We start from the raw sequence: 14667 nt of genomic DNA, 5'->3' as shown, positions 1-14667 counted from the left end.
AGGTCCAACATACAAAACTGTTTCGACAATGTTGGCCATGTTGTGAAAGGACTTTGTGACCTTCAATGTCTCAAAAATAATATTAAAAAAAAAACAAGTGGAATAAATTTCTTGTGCTTCTATAATAGGAAGTATCATGTATGCTCAAGTTTGCACATGACTAAACATAGCTTATGTAGTGGGTATGTTTGGTTAATACCAAAGTAATCCAAGTATTAAACATTAGAAAACAGCTAAGAAAGTGTTGCATTATTTGCAAGGGATTAAGGATTGCATGCTTACGTATAAAAGAACGAATAATCTAGAGATTATTAGTTATTTTGATTCTAATTATGTTAGCTATAAAGATACCAAGAAGGTTTACTTATGGCTATATTTTTATGTTATCTGATGTAATATTTAATAGAAGAATCATAAGTAATTATTGATAACTTTTTCTACAATAGAGATTAAATATGTAGCATATTATGAAGCCATATGTCACGCAATATGGTTAAGAAATTTTGTGTCAAGGGTTACACATTATTGATTCGATAATAAGACAATTGAGAATATATTGTGATGATAATGTTATTGTGCAATTCTTCAAAAATAATAAAACTAGAGGAGAATCAAAGCACATTGATATTAAGTATTTGGTTATAAAGGAGAGATTTCAAAATAGAGTTGTCTCTATTGAACATATTAATAATACATTAATGTTGACAAATTCTTAAGGTCTTCCACCTAAGCTTTTTAAGAATTATGTTCCGTGCATAAACCTAATGACAAGTCTATCAATTTTAGATTGATTAAGAGTTTAATGTATGTGATCACATTATAATGTAAATAAAATTATTGATTATGATGTATTAATAATTATAATTATATTACTTTTATACATCAATTTTGTGCAAAATATAATTGTTTAAAAGTTAATGGGACCATTATATAGGTGAATTAATATTATCATTTATTGATTTATGTTAATGAAGGTGCTAACACTTTAATCTTTGAAGAATATCGGATTGTTGTGTAGTATAATAATTCCAATGATTTGGTATTATTGGTTTCATAAAACATAATCTTAATGTAATTGATGACAAATTTTTTAGAATTTATTATGCTCATATTATGTTGTAATTTATTACAAATATAATTATATAAACCAAATGGGAAATTGCCAACCTTTCTTTTTATTTATTTTATAATGTGTGACCATTCATATTTTAAAGGGTATATCAATTGATAGGTATGTGAAGTGATTGATAGGACATCCAAGAGTCTTGCTCGTACAAGATTAAAATTATAAACAAAAAGTTGTCATTTGCATAAATATGATATTATAACTTTCGTAGCCTATCATTATAAAATTTATTCTGTACATAAAGTGTATGAGTAATAGAGGAAAATAAAAAATTATAACTCATACAATTACATAAATCAATTAAAGTTGGTAACCATCATTATTCATTAATTTGCATGTAATATTGGTAAATGAAAATTATAACTATCATGTAGTTTTTTAGGAGAAAACTAAAAATTATAAATCTTTTTTATAAGATTAAAGTCCCAAGTCACACTCTCATTTTCATGTTTTGATCATATTATTTATAACAACGTATACAATACAAGTAACCTCTCCACGATACGAGAGTGGTGAGTTTTTAAAAGATCTTGACAACAAATAATTTACAAAGTGACTTAGGGTTATATTAAAAATGTTATAGATATTTATTTTTTATTTTTCATAAAAAAAATAGAAAATCATTTTTCTCCGAAATATAGTATTAAATTCCCTTCTAAACTATTTTTAAATTAATCTTTATTCACGTGACCAAGACCCTTTTTTTTTTCATTTGCTTTCTTCTTTCTCCCCTCATCGTTCAAAGCCGTGACCGAATTTTATTTATTTTTTCACCATTTTCTTCCTTTCTTGTTTTTCTTTCCTTATTGATCAATTTCTATGCTTGTTTTCAAGTTTAAAATATTATTACCTTATAAATTCTACCTCACTTTGATTTTTAACTTTTCTCTATTTATCATTAAATCATTTATTTAATTTAACATTTTTCTCTTTGTATACATTAACCATATTGTGGACTCCACATTTCGGCTCATGCGTTTTCCACTCGATGGCGAAACTCGATTTTTGTTTTCGAAAAATGATCTTTATTGATTAGGAAAAATGACTTGGAGTTACCACTTATTTTTGTTTTATTTTTAAAAGGGTAAACAAAATAAGAAAGAAAAACCCTAAGTGTGACTCCTTATTTTGGAAAAGGTGGTCTGTGAAAAACCGGATCGGGTTTGGGGGTCAAGTTATTTATCGGGAAGGTATGGTAAAAACCGTAGCACCCCTCTAAGCCCTTAAAGTCGGGTCTCTACTAATAAAATGAAGCAATCATGGCAATGGACGAGTAAATCAATGAGTACCCAGAATAAATCATGCACACGTGAGAATCAAAATATGCTTAGACAATTACCAGAGTGAAAGTAGGTGCGTACCTGGGCAACGAGCCACCGTGCGCTATCAAGAAAGAGGGTTAGTGCACAGTTAATGAATAATAACATGCGTGTCATAGAGCAGAATAAGATCAATCATGCATGACAACTAAATCAATCAATCAATCAATCAATTATAAAGTCACAGATGTCGGGCTCCCACCAAAACCCATTTATTTTTGCATGAATTAATTCCATAAACTCCATTATTCGGAATTACGGGATTGAATCTATGCTTATTTCAAAACATTTAAAAAAAAAACAGAAGAATTGTGAAAATTGCTTGCCAGAAAGAAAGATGATAGCAAAATTTTATTGGAAATGAGACTCTTGGGTGATCTTAAAAACTCTATGGATGAAAGATAGGATGCTTTGAAATGGTTTAAAAAAAAAAGTTATAAAACGAGGATCCGAACATGTCTGACGAGGGAAGTTAAATCGCCCCCTTCTCCCATCCGGCGTCAGGCGTCGGATGTGAGACGTCCGGAGAAGGTGGGATGTCGACAAACAGAATTCCGGATGTGAGACATCCGGAGAAGGTGGAACGTCGGCGGGACGGAATTCCGGATGTGAGACATCCGGAATAGGTGGGACGTTGGCCGGATAGGATTCCGGATGCGAGACATCCGGAGAAGGTGGGGATGGCGGCGGACAGATTCCGGATGAGATACATCCGGAGAAGGTGGGATGGCGCCGGACAGATCCCGGATGTGAGGCATCCGGATAAGGCGGAATGACGGTGGACAGATTCCGGATGAGAGACATCCGGAGAAAGGTAGGAATGACGGCGAACAGATTCCGGATGAGAGACATCCGGATAAGGTGGAATGGCAGCGGACAGATTCCGGATAAGATACATCAGGAGAAGCTGGGATGGTGTCGGACAGATCCCGGATGAGAGACATCCGGAGAAAGGTAGGACGTGGTCGGACAGAATTCCGGACGCGAGGCATCCGGAGAAAGGTGGGATGTGCTATGCCGCACGTCGCAAAGGGGACCGTCTGCGTGACATTTTTTTTTAGGGAGGATCCCACAGGTAGGTGAAGGTTTAGAGAGAGAAACGGGTTGGGTGGAGGATGCTTGATTCCTGCAAGCTTGAGTGAGGAAATAGGTATGCCGACCTAGAGAGAGAGAAGTGGATAGATGAACGATGGGTATGGTGGATAAAGGAAAAAAACATGGGGGTGAGATGACGACACGCTTTGATGAGAATAGAGATAGGGGTCATGTAGAGTGAAGACATGTGCATGGACATAAACACAATGGGCAGGCCACCAGCAGATGTGCCTCCACGTTTAGCCGACAAGTATGCCTGGTAGCATGCAACCTCAAGTGTTTGCTGATTGTGAAAGCTTGGAGAAAACTGAAAAGACTTGTTCTCATCATCACTGAAAACCCAGATTCTAGCCACAAGGTTAAGAGCCTTGAAGCTTCACGGAAAGCAGCTGAGACTTTGGAGCCTTGAGTATGCATTCAGGGAGGAAAAGAAAACAAGGGGATAACAGGATAGCAACAAGAAGAAGAACATGAAGACTTTAACCAGCATATCGGACCCATTTCATCATTTCATCCATGGGTCCAACATCCAATGAGTTAAGATGGAAAAAAACTCGTCAGAATAGGGCATAATACACAGCAAAATCTTCCAATATTTAATCAATAATTGCCAAAACAGAACAACCCAACAAGCAGAAATGAAAAATCACTGAGAATCAGACCTGGACAATATAAAAAATGGAAAATATACAAAAAAAAACGAATGGTCATACCTGGAAATCTTCTTTCTCAGCTCTGTATCCTAGACCCCCAGCAATTCCACGCTCCTTTGTTCTTAGCTTCTTCTTCAAGTTCAACCAATACTCCTTTCCTCTCTAGAACTCTCAGAAAAAAACTCCTCTGTTTTCCTTGACTTCTGAGCTACTTCCCCTCCTTTTTCCTTTCTTTCTAACTTCCCTGCAAGCCACCCTTCTGCCTCCTACAATGCTGTCACCTCCAACCATCTCTCTGTCGTAGCCACCTTTCTACACCACTACAATGCTGTCACCTCCAACGATCTCTGCAGCCACCTTTCCTTCTCTCTCATCCGCGCCTCCTGACGGCCTGCGGGACCCTCTTCCAGAAAGCTCCTCTACGTGTCAAAGTCCTACTGCAGCTTCAAAAAGCGAGGTTGATTCCTTATGGCCACTAAGGATGTGATACGTGGCCCGCTGGGATAGTGACACCTGGCTAAAAATGAGCTGCTGAAAAACGAGTCCCAAATGGGGGTCTACACACACACACACACACACATATATATATATATATATATCTAGAAATATCTAAAATAATTTTTTTATTCTATTTCCTGTAACTCTTTTTTTTTAATATCTTAACTAAACAAATGAATAACAATAGGAAAAAGAAACGCACTATTTCCCAATATGTTTTTTTTTTCAATATCATCTTTCTTAACTAAAAAAATGAATAACATTTAGGGAAAAAACATGCAACAGGAATAAAGATATTATTTTTATGTTTAATTTACAATTATTTTTCTATTCTTGTTTTATTTTCATATTTTAGTAATAACGAATTATGAATTTTGAAGAGGAACTAACATTTCCTATCATTTAATGTATTTTTGTTAGTTTTATTTTTATGTAACGAACTACTTTTAACCATATAAAATCTCCTTAATTTTAAAATACGTTTACAAAGTTAAGAAAAATCCATATAAAAATAATATCTCATATTCGATGCATGATATCATATATCTTATAAAGACCTTCTTACGTAATTGTTGAATTGAAAAAACCATTTATTCCAATTCTAACAATTGCAAAGTTTCTTGATAAAATGAGGATTAACAATCAACGAGAAAAGAAAACATGCGCATTTAACAAAAAGAAAACATCATTTAATATTAATATAATATTATTAAGATATATTCCATGACATCTGATATTATCCAAAGAGTTCGTAAAAATCGTGTTTCCAAGGTGGATAATATTCATTATTTCATCTATCTTTATTAGAAACTAGTAAAATTAAAATAATAAATTTTATTGAGTTATACACTATACAGCATCCGCAAATGAAATTTTTCTTAAGATATTCCATGGTATCTTTCCCGCCATTGCTAAACCAACCGAAAACAGAATCTTCTTTCCCGCCATTTTTAATGTTAAATGCTTCACATCTAGGGGTAGGAGAGGACATTCACGTTCTACAGTGGAGGCGTTTTCTTCTTCGTGGGCTAAATGATGCCCAAAACGACGTCGTCTTCACACTCAAACTGCAACTTACTAAAACGACGCCGTTTCATATATGACCCCTTTCCCTGCAAATGGGCTCCGAAAATGGTCCGTTTCAAATCGAGTTACTCAATTTACACGATTACCCCTCAAGGTGTTTGAATTTCCCGCCAATAATTGCCGTTTTGGTCCCAAAGGTTGTCTATTTCCGTCAATTCAATGAGAAAATGGATGGCATAATCCGTAATTTTTATGAAATGCCAGCCTTGTTTTGGACCAAACCGACGTATATAATTGGCCTTTCCCAGAGACTCGAAACTCAAATTCAGTCCCGACTCGATCCCGCTTCGGCTGTCTCGTTTCTCTCTCTCCCCCTCTGGCTTCGATCTCTTTCAGATTTCTCTCTTAAATTCCGCAGTTTTCTTCTACTTTCCTTCGTTTTCTCTCTGATTTTCATTTCAATCTTCAATCGTTTTCTGTTTCTGGACCGCCTTATCTTCGAATCATAACTTCATTTTTCGGAGTTTGTTTGAAGTTTTCGAAACCCTAACCCTAGGTTGTTACACTTTTCGAGAGGGTTTTGAGGTCTCAGAACTCAAACCCTAACCCTACCTGAACCCAGACATTCTCCTTTTCCATTCGAAGGCTGTAGAGAGCTTCTTTGAGAAGAGCAAGCAATGTAAGTTCCTAGCTTCGTTTTGTATGGATTTCGCTCTTTGTTTTTGCTGTCCGGAAGTTTTCGAAACCCTGTTTCCTTTTGTACGCGTGAGGTTTTGAGATAAAATATGGAATACTTGAGTTTTACGTTTGGGATAAAGCGGTTGTTTTTTAAAACCCTAACTTTCATCTCTGCTTGTCGAGGAACTCTTGACGCTCTAGTTTTCGAACCCTAACCCTTTCTAAAGTAAAATATTTTGCTTTTTTGCAATTGAAGATCCTTCAAAGCTACTTTGAAACACTCAGTAATGCAGAGGTTTTGCTTGTATATAGATGTTTTTTGTACTTAGTTTTTGATTCTCGAACTTTGAAAAGGCCTGATAGAAATTAATAAGCGAATTTTTCCTTGATCAAGTATGAAATATTTGTAGATGCTTTTCGGGGAAATAAAGGAATTGATTGTGTTTTGTTTTCTGTGGTTTGGTTTGAATTGGAAATAGCAGATACCTGAACGAAAAGTAAACCTGGGTTCTGAATTCGCATCAGTGGTTCTAGGATTTGCTTCATACTTTACAAGTAATAGCAAGTTAGCCCTTTTCCTTTTGGTTCCCATTTGATTTCAACAAGTGGTTTCATGCATCCTTGATTTTGTAGGAGATGCAAAATTAAATTGAGACTAAGAGTAAAATAAATAGATAATAGATAATTAATATCCTAAATTTTAAGGTTGAATCATCATCATCATCATTTCTTTGAATCTTGTGTACTATTGTTTTTTTAATCAAGTTACCTGCAGAAATAAAATAAAACAAGATTATAGTAGTAAATATTGTTGTTGTTGTTGTTGTTGTTGTTATTATCACTAATTATTGTTAAATTTCAACCCTGCTTGCCTATCAAGGGAATTATGGTTTAGTTTTATCAAACAATGAGGTCATATTTTGTTTTTGAATCTTAATATTTTCATTGTTTGCAACCTGAGGAAAATGAGAACTCCAGTCAACCAAACCTAATTCAATTATTTGGGTAAGTAGGGTTAAGCTAGCCAATTTTTTTTTAAAAAAAACAGTATAATATGCTACCCAAAGTGGTTTTTTTTTTTCCTCCATTTTGCTCAGGAATCAAAAAGGTGGTTAAAAAACTACTATAAATCAATATTCATGGTTTGGTCATTGATCATGTACCTAATTTTTTTTGTGCAGCAGTCTAGTTCTGTACCCAGGAATTTTTCAATGGCAGAACGGCGGAGTGGAAATGTCCAAGCATCAAATGGGAAGGCCACTGGAGCAGGAACTGCTTATACCATTGACTTGAACAGCTTCAGTAAGCGGTTGAACAAGCTTTACTCACATTGGAATGAACACAAATCTGATCTATGGGGCTCTGTTGATGTCATTGCAATAGCAACACCTCCGGCTTCAGAGGATCTGCGGTATCTGAAGTCCTCAGCACTCAGCACTTGGTTGCTTGGTTATGAGTTCCCAGAGACTATAATGGTTTTCATGAAGAAGCAGCTTCATTTCTTGTGTAGCCAGAAGAAGGCCTCTCTGCTTGGAGTCCTGAAAACCTCTGCTAAGGAGGCTGTGGGTGTAGATGTTGTGATACATGTGAAGGCAAAGACTGATGATGGAAGTACCCAGATGGATGCAATATTCCATGCCATTCAAGCTCAATCAATCCCCACTATTGGATACTTAGCAAAAGAGGCTCCTGAAGGGAAACTTCTGGATACATGGTCTGAGAAGCTAAAAAACTCAAGCATTGGGCTGAGTGATATGACCAATTGGTTGTCAGATCTCTTTTCCATCAAAGACAGTATTGAGCTTACAAATGTTAAGAAAGCTGCCTTTTTAACTGCTTCTGTTATGAAGAACGTTGTGGTTCCAAATCTTGAAAATGTTATTGATGAGGAAAAGAAAGTCACCCATTCTTCATTGATGGATGACACGGAAAAGGCCATAGTTGATCCCACTAAGGCAAAGGTCAGACTGAGGGCTGAGAATGTTGACATATGTTACCCTCCTATATTTCAAAGTGGAGGAAAATTTGATCTCAGACCCAGTGCTGCAAGCAATGATGACTATTTGCACTATGATCCTCCCAGTGTGATCATATGTGCTATCGGATCCCGATATAACAGCTACTGCTCAAACCTGGCCAGGACTTTTCTGATTGATGCCAATGCACTGCAGAGCAATGCTTATGGGGTTTTATTGAAGGCCCATGAAGCTGCAATCAGTGCATTGAGGGCAGGGAATAAGATCAGTGATGTGTATCAAGCTGCCCTTTCAGTGGTTGAAAAGGATGCTCCAGAATTGGTCACAAAGCTAACAAAATCTGCTGGAACAGGAATTGGTCTTGAGTTCCGTGAATCAGGGTTGAGTATTAATGCCAAAAATGATCGGGTACTGAAACAAGGCATGGTTTTTAATGTGTCATTGGGTTTTCAGAACTTGCAGTCATCAGAGAACAACCCAAAAAACCAGGATTTTTCTCTATTGCTTGCAGATACAATTATTATCGGTGAAAAGCCAGAGGTGGTGACTTCACTGAGCTCTAAAGCTGTGAAGGACATAGCATACTCATTCAATGAGGAAGGCGATGACAATGAAGGAGAAGAGAGGCCAAAAGCCAAAGCGGAGTCTCATGGCCCAGAGACCTTGTCTAAGACAACACTTAGGTCGGACAACCAGGAAATTTCAAAGGAGGAGCTTCGGAGGCAGCACCAGGCAGAACTTGCCCGCCAAAAGAATGAAGAAACTGCTCGGAGACTTGCCGGTGGTGGTTCTGCAGCAGGAGACAATCATGGTGCTTCCAAGACCTCAAGTGATCTGATTGCTTATAAGAATGTCAATGATGTTCCCCCTCCAAGAGACTGCATGATTCAGATTGATCAGAAGAATGAGGCCATCCTCTTGCCTATCTATGGAAGCTTGGTCCCTTTTCATGTTGGTACTGTGAGGACAGTGACCAGTCAGCAGGACACTAACCGAACATGCTATATCCGAATAATATTCAATGTCCCAGGGACTGCCTTTAATCCTCATGATGCAAACTCCTTGAAATTCCAGGGATCTATATATTTGAAGGAAGTATCCTTTCGCTCCAAGGACCCTAGGCACATAAGTGAAGTCGTACAGGGGATTAAGACCCTCCGGAGGCAAGTTGTTGCAAGGGAGTCTGAGAGAGCTGAGAGGGCAACCTTGGTTACCCAGGAGAAGCTTCAACTTGCAGGGAATAAATTCAAGCCAATAAAGTTGTTTGGCCTTTGGATTCGTCCTCCTTTTGGTGGCCGTGGAAGAAAGCTGTCTGGTACACTAGAAGCTCATGTAAATGGGTTTCGTTACTCTACCTCTAGGCCAGATGAGCGTGTAGACATCATGTATGGGAACATCAAGCATGCATTTTTCCAGCCAGTTGAGAATGAAATGATCACTCTCATTCATTTTCATCTTCATAACCACATAATGGTGGGAACCAAGAAAACCAAAGATGTGCAGTTCTATGTTGAGGTGATGGATGTGGTACAGACCTTGGGAAGTGGGAAGAGGTCTGCCTATGACCCTGATGAGATTGAAGAAGAGCAGCGAGAGAGGGATCGAAAGAATAAAGTGAACATGGACTTCCAGAGCTTTGTTAATCGGGTGAATGATCTTTGGGGGCAGCCCCAATTCAGTGGCCTTGACCTTGAGTTTGATCAGCCTCTGAGGGAGCTTGGTTTCCATGGGGTACCTTACAAATCCTCAGCTTTCATCGTCCCAACCTCAAGTTGCCTGGTTGAACTGATAGAGACTCCTTTCCTTGTGATCACCCTAGCTGAGATTGAGATTGTGAACCTTGAGAGAGTTGGTCTTGGACAAAAGAACTTTGACATGACCATTGTCTTCAAGGACTTCAAGAGGGATGTACTTCGGATTGATTCTATCCCTTCCACGTCAATTGATGGCATTAAGGAATGGCTTGACACAACAGACATCAAGTATTACGAGAGCAGGCTGAATTTGAACTGGAGGCAAATTTTGAAAACAATCACTGATGATCCCCAAAGCTTCATAGATGATGGGGGATGGGAATTTTTGAATATGGAAGCCAGTGATTCAGATAGTGAGCACTCAGAGGAGTCTGACCAAGGTTATGAGCCATCAGATGTGCAATCTGATTCTGAATCATCTTCAGATTCTGACATTGAATCATTGGTGGAGTCTGAGGATGATGAAGAGGATGATTCAGAGGAAGAATCTGCGGAAGAGGAGGGCAAGACTTGGGAAGAGTTGGAGCGGGAAGCAAGCAATGCAGACAGGGAGAAAGGTGATGAATCTGATAGTGAGGAGGAGAGAAAGAGAAGAAAGACGAAAGCTTTTGGAAAGGGTCGAGCACCTCCCCCTGGCAGCAGAGCTTCTGGTGGCAGTGCTGCCAAGCGACCTCTCCCTAGAAGCAGACCATTTTCTGGTAGCAGTTCCATCAAGAGGCCCAAGAACAAGTGAACAACTAGGTAGATAGATATCTAGTTTTAGTTTCTCTTACCCTTTGTTTTAGCAGTTTATCAACACACATAGCCGCAGCTGACACAGTAGTGGTTTTTAAATTAGCTAAGAACGGCCCTCCATTCTTGTCCTCTTTTCAGGGCAAGGGCTGAACAGGATAATGCCTAGACATTAAGATTTGCTTGTAAAAATGATGGCATTAGTTTGATCGGATATTAACCAACCTCCTCCTTTCAAGATTCTCCCATTTGCTTTTGGTCCCTTATCTATTTGCTGGCATGATTCTCTCCCTTCTCCCCAATCTAATTCTAAAAGCTAGCTCAATTGGTAGTTGGTACTGTGATGATAGAGGGCCATCATTCAAGAGGTTGGAGTGGAGCTTGGCCATACCTGAAAGTGCTTCTATCAATGCTTGGAGACTGATAACAGAGAGCTGATATATTAAAGTAATGGCCTTGGTCCTTGCTTACTTGAATGTGTGAGCTCCTTAGTTATTTCTGAAGTCATTTCTGGACTGAACAGCATGCTATTTCCAGGTTGTGATCAGATGATGTTCCAAGGTAAGAACATGTCCAATGCCTTCATTTTTGTCTCCTTCCCTTCTCAGCTGCAAAATGAAAAGATAGTGATATTTTTTTTATTGATGATCATGCTATAAATCAATTCCTAAGCTTGGATTCTCATACTGTGCCCTCTTAAATACAAAAACTTGAGGGGGAAAAAATCTTACTAGTAAGTCTAGTGGCCTACTTTGATGCGTTGAAGCATATTTCTTGAACCATTCAAGGCCAATTAGGTAGTGTTAACTTCATTCAACCTCATCTAGTGGTGTTATATGTTATATGCCCTTGAGCATTTTAGTAGAAGTGTTTTTTAAATGCTTTTATCATAAATATTAGTCTAAGAAGAAAAACAGAAGAAAAACATCAATCAAGTATTAGTCTAAGTGTGCGTTTGGTAGCGATTTTTTGAAGTGTTTTTAACTTTTTTAATACATGATAGATAAAAAATTTTAAATGTAAAAAAAATCTAAAAACATTTTCTAAAATCATTACCAAATGCACTCTAAGAATCATTTCAAGTTATTTTTTTTTAGATTTTTGAAAGTAATAATTTTTTGTCAGAGAAGGAGCCGCTTTAAGAGTTTTAATGGGAAGCTATACCTATTGAAACCAATAAGACTGGGAATCCAATAGAAGATTTATTAATTAATTACTTGATTCTTCAATGAAAAACTCAAAAGGCTCTATTTCTTATTTAATATGCCACAGGATGATTTGTATGTAGCCTCATGAATACAAATATATAGAAATGCATACGATATTAAAGCATGCTAGAATAAAAATCTACCTTAAAAGAAAGGGAAATGTTAGATGGCATAAGCATGGAAAAATATGCGATTGAGAGATCGATAAATTTCCTCAATAATAATAATAATACTAATAAGCATAATTGATTTAGATTAAATCAAAAGATTAGTTCGAGGTTATCTCTTTTCATTTTGTCTTGTAGACATTGATCATTGGAAGCAAATGGTCCTTCATCATCTTAGAGTATTATAAGAGTTCACAAATAATAAGGTATTTTCACTATCCATACCCTGAAAATGTAGTATTTAAGACAATTTTCTCATACATTGTGAGATCGATGAAAGTGTATCCTATGATTTATATAACAAAGCCGTAAAATCATGAGATCTATAAGAGCAATGCCCTCAAATTGTGAGATTAGTAAGGGTAATGCCTTGATAGCAAGAGATCTATAAGAGAGTAATGTCATAATATTGTGAAAGATTGTGAGGGCAAATTCTAAATGCTATCGAGTTAAACATTAAAGGTGTATCTTATACCTTGTAAGATAATGTATAATAAATTAGTCAATCATGATAAAAGAGTATAATATCGTGAACATAACTTAGATTAAATAAAAAAAAGCAATCAAGGGTTGCTTCTTTCCAATAAATCTTGTAGGAATAAATCTTCCGAAACAATTGAGTCTCCATGATCCACAAACATTACTAGAATGCACAAATTTTAGGTTTTCAAAAACCTAAACGTCCTTTACTTTTTTCCAGCACCTTGGGAACATTACAACTAAAGACATTATGCCATAAAATCATGGGATATGTGAAGTTATGTCCTCTAACAATGAAACATGTAAGGGTATTGCCCTAAAATTGAAAGATCTATGAGGGCAATGCCTTAAAACTATAAGATTTGTAAGTGTAGTGCTTTGATGTCAAGAGATTTGAACAAATTACAAATGTGATCAAGTTAACCATTAGAATGATGTCTCTTATACATTTTAAGATGATGATGATGAGGATTAAAATAATAATAATAATAATAATACTAAATCAATCAATCATGATACAAATTATAGTATCCTGAATTAATTGCTTTAGATTAAATCAAAAGATTAGTTCGAGGTTATCTTTTTTCCATTAGATCTCAAAGACATAGATCCTTTAAAGCAAATGAGCCTTCATTATCCATGGGCATTATGAGAATGCACCATAAAATTGTAGGATCTGTATATTAGGAATGTGACATATAAGACATTATATCATAAAATCATGAGATCTATGAAATCATACGCTAGAATTTAAGAATTTTAAGGGGCGTACCCTAAAAACTATAGGATTCATAAGGACAATGCCTTAAGATCATGAGTTAGATAAAGGTAATACCTTACTACCAAGAAATCTTCAAGGATAATGTCCTAAAACCTTCAAATCTACAAAGGCAATGCCTTAATATTGCGAGATCTATAAGGAATCTAGATTCGTAAGGGCAATCTTTTAATATCATGAGATCTAGAAGATGAACGCCTTAACACCATGAGTTTTGTAAGGGTAATGCTTTAATATCATGAGATCTAAAAGGTCAACACCTTAACACCATGAGTTTTGTAAGGTAATGCCCTAGGACAATGAGATCAATATATGCAATCCACACACACACACACACACACACACACACACACATATATATATATATGAAAAATGCCTTAAAATAGTCTTGGTACCATGAGATACGTGAGGTTCATCCCCTAATACCATGAAATTTGAAAAGACATCGTCCTAAACCATGAGATATGTAAAGACATCGCCTTGAAACCATGAGATCTGTAAAGGCAATGCCCTAAAACAATGAGTTGTATGAATAATGTCTAATAATGTAAATCTATGAAGGCAATGCCTTGGAAGAATGAGATCTATGAGCGCGATGCCCTAATACTATGATAGTTGTAAAGACGATGCCTTAAAACCATGAGATCTATAAAGGTAGTGTCCCAAATCAGTAAGAGAAATACCTTAATACCGTAAGGCCTGTAGAGATATACCCCATAATCATGAGATCTGTGAAGGCATAAACCTTCGAATTATCAAATCTATGAGGATGAGCTTGGATAATGTTTCTCGTTTCTCCTCCATTGGGTTTGATGCTCACTTTCACCTTAATATTGTGAGATTTGTAAAGATATACCAGAGTCTATGCCCTAGAATCATAAGATCTCGAAAGATGAAACTTGATAGATTTTCTCATGTCTCCTTATTAAGTTCAGCATTCTTCCTCACAAATTTCAGCTTTCTTGTTCCCTTAGAGTATGAGAGTTGTAAGGGCAAGACCTCATAGTGTTCAATGTGCACACATGTGCTTGCCCTAAAATGGTGAGGTTTGTGAGGGAGGGCAAGCCCTCGCAGAACTCCACAAGGGAAAGGGGAGACTCGAACATCTTATTTATAATTAAGATTTCCTTTGTTTTAGTCGATAAAAATTTCCTTTATTTGGATGCCAGTATACTAC

General features: G+C 36.7%; 1 protein-coding gene across 4 annotated transcripts; it reads left to right on the top strand.

Annotated features, from left to right (window-relative positions):
* Nucleotides 1–6055: 6055 nt before the first annotated feature.
* On the top strand, nt 6056–11188 carry LOC117931022 (FACT complex subunit SPT16-like). 4 transcript variants are annotated; one of them, XM_034851866.1, is made up of 3 exons: nt 6056–6396; nt 6878–6950; nt 7580–11188. In XM_034851866.1, the coding sequence occupies exon 3, from the start codon at nt 7607–7609 to the stop codon at nt 10856–10858; it is 3252 nt and encodes a 1083-aa protein (XP_034707757.1). In that variant the 5' UTR covers nt 6056–6396; nt 6878–6950; nt 7580–7606; the 3' UTR covers nt 10859–11188. The 4 variants fall into 4 exon arrangements, with proteins under 4 accessions (XP_034707757.1, XP_034707756.1, XP_034707755.1 ...); XM_034851865.1 differs by having other exon boundaries at nt 7577–11188; XM_034851864.1 differs by lacking the exon at nt 6878–6950.
* The last annotated feature ends 3479 nt before the right edge of the window (nt 11189–14667 follow it).

Source organism: Vitis riparia, chromosome 14, assembly GCF_004353265.1.
Source record: "Vitis riparia cultivar Riparia Gloire de Montpellier isolate 1030 chromosome 14, EGFV_Vit.rip_1.0, whole genome shotgun sequence".
NCBI classification, from domain to species: Eukaryota; Viridiplantae; Streptophyta; class Magnoliopsida; order Vitales; family Vitaceae; genus Vitis; species Vitis riparia.
Note: the sequence above shows the minus strand (reverse complement) of the source record. Positions and strands in the feature narration are given on the sequence as shown.